General features: G+C 31.4%; 1 protein-coding gene across 4 annotated transcripts in view; it reads right to left on the minus strand.

Moving 5' to 3' along the window:
• Positions 1–9,594, minus strand: part of MACROD2 (mono-ADP ribosylhydrolase 2) — a 2,172,380-nt gene that overhangs the window by 2,161,019 nt on the left and 1,767 nt on the right. For all 4 annotated transcript variants that reach the window (XM_074287830.1, XM_074287831.1, XM_074287829.1 and 1 more), the window contains exon 2: positions 7,256–7,372. In XM_074287830.1, the coding sequence (XP_074143931.1) occupies positions 7,256–7,372 (117 nt within the window). The remainder of the gene's footprint in view (positions 1–7,255; positions 7,373–9,594) is intronic.

Genomic DNA, 9,594 nt, shown 5'->3' on the forward strand with positions numbered 1-9,594 from the left:
AGGCAAGAGGGAAGAGGAGAGAGGTCAGATAACGCAACTGCCTTCCAGTCTCCTTGAATCATCATCATCCTCTCACATGAAGAGATCCATTCTACAGGTCTGAGTTAGACCTTCAGCAGCCACTGGCAGGTGACTCCTGTATCACAACATACAAGAATCTTGGAAATGGCCATTCCTTCTTAGTATTTGTCCAAGACAATAAAGAAAACATGCACCCTAAACTTAGGGAAAACTGATTTTAAACAAGAAGAGAGAGAAAGAATACTATTATCTTTGGGTTTTCCTTCCCCTTGTTTGAGTACTCACTCCTCAGGTTCCTTTGCTTCTAATCACCCCCCAAAACTTAGGTATTTCCCTAAGGTTCTATCCTAGGCCCTCTTCTTTTCTCCCTCTGTTCTTTCTCTCAGTAACATCATCAGGTCCCATGAGTAACAAATATCAATCTCTAGACAAATAACTCACAGAACTACATATCTGGTTCTAGTCTTCTCTAAATTTCAGTGCTAAATCTCAAATGGACTAATTGACATTTTAAACTGGATGTCCTGGAGAGCTATTAAACTTAAAAGTCTAAAACTTAACTCTATATCATTTCCCCAAACCTAATTCATCTGCAAACTTTCCTATATCGTTAAAGGTACCAACAAATTTCTAATCTCTGGTCCATATATCTTAGCATTATTCTTATTATTCCTTATTCTAGCTATCCAATCAGTTGCCAAATCTTGAAACTTCTACTTTCACAACATCTTTTGCATGTGTACCCTTCATGCCATTCAAACAGCTAACACTGTACTTTGGGCCTTCATCAACCGTTGTCTAGATTATCACAATAACCTTCTAACTGTTCTCCCGGACTCAAATATCTCAGTTCTTTAGTCCACCCAACACATTGCTGTTAAAGTAATTTTCCTTAAGCACAGATCTGATTCTAACTCCTTTATGTAAACAACTCCATTGGCTTCCTATTATTTCTGGGAAACTTTTGTTGAGCTTTTAAATTACTCTTCAACCTAGTTCCAACTAAGCTCATTGGACAATACTCCTCTATTCCAAGAACCAACTAAGCAGGCCTTCTCTCTGTTCCTCATTGGTAACACTCCAGTTCCCATCAATTTGACTTTGCACTGACTATTCCCCCTCCCCATATTTGTAATGTACTTCCTTTCCTTTGACATGCAGCTCAGGTATTATCTTCTTTGTGAAACCTTTTCAGAGGCCTTCAACCACTAGTGCCCTCCCCTCAAAAACTACCTTTTATTTAACTACAGTGTGTGTGTGTACACACACATATATTTAATATTTCTGCTGTATGTGTATATTTTATGTGTACTTGTCTTCCTAAATAGAATGTTAACTAACTGTAGGTAGGGATTATTTCACTCTTTACATTTGTATTTTTAGTGCTAGCATATAGTAGGTAAGTAGAATCCAGATTTCCTACAAAGGAAGTCAATTAAATGGAATGAGAAGCTCACTAAAACTAAACTCTTAACAACACAAATGCAAAAAATGCCAATGAGTAATAAGAAGCAATAATAAAGAAATCAACATGTTTGCACAAATAACTCATCTTTATTTGGATTTTAAAAGAATAAGCAGAGAAGAGAAGTAGAGTAAGCAATTAAGAATATAAAAATAAAGATATAATCTTGTAAAAATAGATGTCACAGACAGCTAAATAAATCCCAAAACAATGTGAATATAATAAAAGGATTTTTTTAGATACATTGGAAGAAAGAAGAGGAACAAAGAATAGGATAATTGACTGAAGAAGATAGGAAAAGAAACAAAAAGAGAGCAAAACTATTCAAAATTCCTATTCCAGTTTTGTTTCCCTTACCAAGGAAACTCATCTGCATATTGGGAAGAAAAAAGAAGGGAAGAGAGGGGGAAGAAACTGAAAGGCAAGTTAGAAAATAAGTTAAAAAAAAAAAAAAAAAGTAGCTGCCTTTAATATATTGCAATCGCCTGGCCCAAATGAACCACACCCCAAAATACTCAAAGAATTTGTGGATGTTAACTACTGAGTCCTGTCAGCAATCTTTTCATTAAATGCAAATGCAACATCTGCTAGACTAATCTTTTAATCAAGTCTGCCAGATTGTTCAGTTGTACTAGAAAGACCATGAAAAGCAGAAAAGGTAACAAAACTGGGAAAAAGCAAATTTCCCAAGGTTTTGTATTTATTTGTTTATTGAAGGGGTGGAGTAAAGTGGTTTGTGGGGTTTTTTTAAGTGGATAAGAAAATAGTATCTACACCAAAGGGTTCTCAAACTACGGCCTGCGGGCCAGGTGCAGCCCACTGAGGACATTTATATGGCCCACCAGGTTATGGCAAATAGGCTGAGGGATGAAGACAGAGTGTGAGGTTTTTGGTTTTTTTTATTTTGTTTTGTTTTGTTTTTTACTATAGTCCGGCCCTCCAACAGTCTGAGGGACAGTGAAATGGCCCCCTTTTTTAAAAGTTTGAGGACCACTGGATACTATAGGCCATTTAACATTACTTCAATTTCTGAAAAAATTCTAGAATGAAGCATTAAAAATATAGCTGAAAAACATCTAAAAATAAAATTAATGGTTATAAACAACCAGAATATATTCATAGTAGACTGACTTTATTTCCTTTTTCTTTGGCAGGATATATAAACATAGAAATTACATGTACACTATGAACATATAGTGTACCTCAATTTTAGTAAAACTTCTGATAAAGTATCTCATACTATTCTTGTGGAGAAGATAAATAAGGATTATATTATACAAATATATGTATTTAGAACTGGTTAGAAGATTGAATTAAAAGAGAACTACCTTACCAAGAGGTCTCCAATTGAGTACCTGACCCTGTGCTGTGTAACATTTTTATCAATGACTTGCTTAAAAGTCTTGATGACATGCTTTTCAAATTTGCAGATGAAAAAAATCTGAGAGAAATAACTAGTGCAAAAGATGGCAGAGTCAGGATCCAAAAGGATCTTGACCGGCTAGAAAATGGGATGAATCTAATAAAATGAAAATTCAACGAGATAAATGTAACGTCCTTCATGTTAAATAAAAAAAAACAAAAACATTTAACTTCACAAGTTAAGATGGGTAGGTGTGCACAATATATTATAGTGGTCCTAAAAAGACCTTTAAATTCAATATGAGTAATCAGTGTGATATAACAACTGCATTAAGAAAGGCATAACTTTCAGAAAGAGGGAGTTAATAGTCCTACGGTTCTCTGCCCTCATCAGACCTCATCTAGAGTACATTGTTCAGTTCTAGATGCCATGTGTCCAGAGAAGGGCAAAAAAGAAGATCAAAAGGCTTGAATTTATGTCAAAAGAGGATCATTTGAAGATACAAGGCATGGATAACCAGAAAAGAAGCCTCAGACGTGATGTGATGCTGTCTTTGAGTATCTGAAGAGCTATGATGTAAAGGAGGGAATAGATTTATTTTTATTAGTCAAAACAAAACAAAACAAACAAAAAAAAAAAAAAAAAAAAAAAAAAAAAAAAAAAAAAAAAAACCAGAACAAGGAACAATGGATGGAAGTTGCAAATGGGCAGATTTAGGCTTTATGTCAGAAAAAACTTCTTAACAATTAGATCAAAAGGTGAAACAAGCTGTCTCCTAAGACAGTTTATTCCCCTACTTTGAGGTCTGTGAGCAGAGGCTGAGCAAATGCTTGTATAGTATTTCGTAATGGATTAATTGGCACTGAGGTCCCTTCCAATCCTAAAATTCTGTAACTGTGAACTCTTTTTGTTTTTTTTTTTTGTTTTGTTTTTTGGACAGTTAGTGGACTATGCAAATCTGGGAAATATAATAGATAGGCATGATGGTGAAATGAGAATTGTTAATATAAATCCCATTTTTATAAAGCAAGAGCAATTGTAACTCCTTATGGTAGCTCCCATTTTGGAAGTACATTTTAAATTTTACAAAATCCTTGTCCCACAACAGCCTGGCAAAGAAGATAGAACTAATATCATTCCCATTTTACAAATAATGCTCAACTTTGAGCCTCAAAGTAGCTGTCTATTAAGCCAACAAGTGAAGCAGCAGTGTTTTATAAAGTCCTTTAAGATTTATGAAATGCTTTATTCTACCTGGAGTTCAGCAAGGAATTTGACAAAGTCTTTCATGATATACTTGAAGATATGTTGCTTAATAATAGCATGGCTAATATGAACTGGTTTCAGAACTGAACTCAAAGTATAATAGTGGATTGATGTATTTGAAAGGAGATCTCTAATGGAGTGCCACAGGGCTCAGTCCTTAGTCCTGTTCTGTTCAACATTTATCAATGACAGACTAATTTTTTTAAACCACTTTATGAAGGACAGTAAGCTAGATAGCTAAATATATTAAATGATACAATTAGAATGCAAAAAGGCTTATAAGTGGAAAAAATTAGGAAAACCTAATAATATTAAATACAATAGTGATAAATAAAAAATACTATGGTTGAGGATAAAAAAGCATAATTATATATGAGAATAATATAACAAGACAGTAATTCATGCAAAAAACAACAATAACCTATAGGTTTCAATGGCCTATGAGCCCAATATGACTTAACAGTGGGACATGGCAACCAAAATAAGCTAATGTGCCACAAAAAAGCACTGAGTTGGAAAGCCCAAATACTCTGTTAATTCATTTGTTCATCACAACACTCTGGGATAACATAATTATCCTCATTTTACAAATGAAAAAATTAATCTCAGGAAAATTAAGTGAGCTACCCAAGGTCACACAAGTACTAAATGTCTGAAATAGGAATTAAACCCAGGTCTATCTGATTTCAAACCCAGAATTCTATTTAATTAAGCATGCTGTCTCTCTGTACTATTGCCCAAAGAGAACATAAGCTCCATAAGAGCAAGGGCAGCTTTTCATTTTGTTTTCATATTTCCAAGGGGGAACATAGTGCTACAATTATAGAAAATGCTTAATAAATGATTGATGAATTAAATTATGACGGTTTTCTTCTTAATGCTATGCTGTACTAGAAGCTATTAGTATCAAATTCTTAATTCTAGATATGGTCCCTGATTTTCACTTAAATCAGAGAAATACACAGAGTCTTCTACACTATTCTGTTTTATCCAAAGACAGCAAATTATACATCCAGCAATGCAGTGACATTCTAATAGAACTCTTGTATGAACAGAAAGATAGCAAATGAAAGCAGGTCAAATAATTTCACCTAACTTTTAAAACAATTATGAAAAGTCTCCCTTTGAAAATTCTGGAACTTATTCTACATATTAATTTGCACTAGATTTGTGCATTTGCAAAACTCTTGTTTTCACATTTTACCAACAATACAATACTTTGGCCTAGACTAGTCCAAAATATTTATAGATATAGGGAAGGATAATAAACAAAAATATTTAACGGGTTAAAAAAATACCTCTTCTCTAACCTAACCATCAACTTTCTTAATATTATCATTAACATATTTTTTAAAATGTAATAGAATAGGATAATTTGTCAATTTTTAATCTTTTAACTATAATCAAATAAAAAATTAAATTCAATTAAATAATGCAAACTCAGAAAAATTAATAAAAATAATGACATGTCAAATATAATTTTACATGATGACACTATGATGAAATGTCTGTACTAAGACAAAAAAACTTACATTGGAAACTTAGCTATGGTCAATTATGACAAAATAATGAATTAGTTATTAATTCAATTTTATTCTAACTCTCTCTCTCATATGGAATTATATCTAAATTCCTAAATCTGCTCCCTCCTTACCAATTAGCTATTTTAAATAACATTATATTAGCTTAGTTTAAAATTTATTTTGAAAGACATGAGAATTTTTTATTGAACACATGTAAAAGTGAGTACTCCTTCTACTGACACAGATATCAACTTCTCTATACTTTAGAAAAAAGTCTCTAAAAATGGCTGTGACCAAAAAGTTCAACACCCTTCCTCCAAATTGATGATGGACCTCTCAAACTGTTGTTGGTCCTTGACTGACAGACATACTAATCTATATCCCCAAACTCTTTCAAGAAGAATTATAAAGGCTTAGGAGGGCAAGTAAAAGCCAGTGTCTACCTGGGTCATTTTCATACCCCCAAAAGACATCAAAGTAGAACTTTAGTGTAATTAAAAATATATAGCTATGTAAATATGGAAATATATTTGAGTATGTGTGTATATATAAATATACATACATATATATATATACATATATACATGTATGTATATATGTGTGTATATATATATATATATATATCTCCATGTATAAGTTTGTGTATATATGGGCTTGTTATGTGGATAGATATGTATAGAAAATGGGTTGGATCATTAAAAAGAAAACAAAACATTATAGTTATACTCATGCTTAAAGTTACTCCTACCTTTATTATCTTTTCCTACATTTACATTTCTTAAAAGCAACTTTAAAAAGAAAAAAAAATCCTTAGCTCTTTTGATCTTTTAAATTTTCCAGTGTACCAAGCATTGATTAAATACTGTTCACAGAAAACACACGTTCATGATACAGAATGTATTACTGTATTTTTAAAAATGCAAAGAGATATGAAATTAGTCAGTTTTAAGGAAAAGGCTTATGCCAGCCACTTGCTACAAAATTAAAAAGACTCATATTGTAGGGTATTACTAAAGATATATATTTTAATGATTATTTTACTTGAACTTCCATTTCAAGAAATTAGGTATAGATTAGGTATAGATTTGTAAAGGGCTACATATACCAAACATACAGCATTCTGTCTAAGAATTAGAAAAAAACACACATGCCTCAAGTAATAATTGTGATGATAATATTATTTGGCAATATTTAATGTTTTACACTTTACAAAGCATTGTATAACCATAATGTAAAAAGAACATATATTATTCCCACTTCTAAAAATAAAGAAACTGAGGTCCAAAGAAGTTAAAAGTCTTAGCCATGGTCTCCCAACACATACATTCTATAGTAGGAACTCAAACCTGTCTGTAGCCTACCTCATAACATTATTCAACTACATTAATTAAATTTCAATTACCAAAAAAAAAAAAAAAAAAAAGGATATAGATAGAATCTAAATAATGACCCAATAATAATTTCAAACAGCAGGAAGTGATACCTTTTTTTATTTATTTATTTTTTTTTTTTTACCAACTATTAGTTAATATTACTGAAATTCTAGAGGATTATACTTTTCCTGCTGGTCTTCAAAAAAAAGGTTACAATCTAAGAGCTAGGCATTTTAAAACTTACCGTCATTCTGGTTTTTGCTCTTCATTTCTTCCTTCCATGATGGAATGTCTTTCAAAGGAACATAATCTCTCACGTATTCTTTGCGTCTCTCTTCCAAGGTCATCTTCAGTAAACGTTCTTTTAAAAAAATGCAAATCGTCATTTTTATTTTTTAAACTTCAAAACTTAGTCTTATTTTGCATTTAACCTTTGTAAATGTCTTGAAAAATGTGAGTGGCCTCATGAAAAAATTGAAGTGCTCTTGAGTAATACAACAAAATACTTTCACAATTTTAAAGTACTGAATACTTGATAAAATTATGGAATTGAGGAGATAAAACTTTAGAATTAATCTCATTTTGCAGAAAAACTGAGGCCTAAAGAGTTCAGTGACTTGCCCTTTTTCATTCCACTACTGATAGAACCAGGTAAGTTTATTCCAACCAAGAGTTTTTGCATTATACCATATTGCTTCTCAATTTTTTGGACCAATTAAGGATAATAGCCAAACAAGTTTTGTTCTCGAAGAAAAAAATAATCAACATTCATAACATCTATGTGTAGTTGAGAGAGATTACTTCATGTTAATCTTTTTAAAAAAAATAAACAAAATATAAAAATATTTCCAATGTTTAATTACCCTTGAAGTTTGGAAAGATAATCCGTACCTGTGATTTCATGGATTTGGGCAATTCTAGCTAAGGAAATTTCCTCTACCAAAGAAAATCAGTAATTCCTCTGCAATGTAAGATTTTTAGTAGGTTATCTGGGGCACCCCACCTATGATCACACAGATTATGAAAGACAAGTTTTGTACCTAGGTCTTGACTACAAGGCTAGATTTTTATCTCCTACACAGCACTCTGCTTCTCACTCTTTAGGTTCAGAGGAGTTATAAGTAACTTTTATAAAGCTTAGTTAACCATAACTTTTTAAACAAGAAAACAAAAACAACAAAATATTAAAAGCAAAACCACCTATAACTATATAGAAAAATAATTCACACTGGAAACTTGAAATTATAAAACATATTTAAATAAAATATAAGCTATCCATTTTCAATATTATGGGTTTTTTTTTAATTAAGATTCAAAAATGCAGAGCTAAGGACATTAATTTGACAACATAAGGATTTGAGAACTTTAGCAGGATATTTCTTTAAATCAGAAAACACATGGTAATAAATACATTGATTCCATGGGAGCGCAAGAGGTTTATTCAGGATTATGTGTAAGTTATTCTTATAGAGCAAAACAGTTCACTTCTTAAAAATATTGTCCACATGGATTTACCAAAACACGTACAATAAAATCTAAAACAATAATGCAGGCCAGCAAATATTTTCTTTTATTTAGACATTGAGTTTAAATAAGTTTGCATGGGGTCTTGTCATTTCAATGAGATAGGTCAGCAGTGTTTCAAAATTCAACTTTAAACAAAAACAATGACTATTAAAAGTTCATAAATGCTATTTCCTCTTTAATATTAATTATGGTACTAATTATAATTACTCTCTGAAAAGGGAGGTTTTACTACTTTGGAGTGTAACAAATCTTTAGCATGCAAGCAATCTAACTAAATAATGAGATAATTCATTAACAAAATCACACTTAAATTTACATTACAGACTTCAGGTTACAAAATTTCTCTTGTGAAATCAAAGTTCAAGCATAATAGGTAATTTAACTTTGGCTTACAGACACCTTTATTATCATATGCCATCATTATGTATATGAAGAAACACTTCATGACTTTATAATCTGATTACTTTTCTCTCTATACTAATACAAGCAAATGCACAAAGTCATGGAAAAAGAAGTTTTAAAACATCTGCTAGTCTTAGCTGCATGTTAAAAGACAACAGTATAGGTGTAGACATTTAAAGTTGGGAAAGTATTCCTTTATGGTGGAAAACATTTTAATCAAAATATGTAACAAAAAGTTTTTTCCACTAATATGCAATCATTGCTGTAAATTGTACTATCTCAGGAACATGAATAAAGATATAAGTAAAGGATTTTTAACAGCATGTAAAATAAAGATTTAAATCCCATCTTTTCAGAAAGGCTAGATATAACTGTAGTTAAATAAGTCTTAACCCCAAAAAGAAAACTTGCTATCAACTAAAGTTATCAGGGTTATCTAAAATTTACTAATTCCTTTCTAATGTTCTGTTGAGTTCAAGCTTTGAATCTTAATATGATCATCAGTAATGAAATCTATTGGAAGGTTAGCTTTTTCAATACTCTAATTGCCTACTAGAAAATTTTACAATAAAATGGAACATAAGCGAAATCTCTAATACTTTAGAGATCTTTTTCTAAGGTTGTAGTTCTATTTTGTTACATTAAGACATATTA

Source organism: Sminthopsis crassicaudata, chromosome 2 (genome assembly GCF_048593235.1).
Source record: "Sminthopsis crassicaudata isolate SCR6 chromosome 2, ASM4859323v1, whole genome shotgun sequence".
Lineage (NCBI taxonomy): Eukaryota > Metazoa > Chordata > Mammalia > Dasyuromorphia > Dasyuridae > Sminthopsis > Sminthopsis crassicaudata.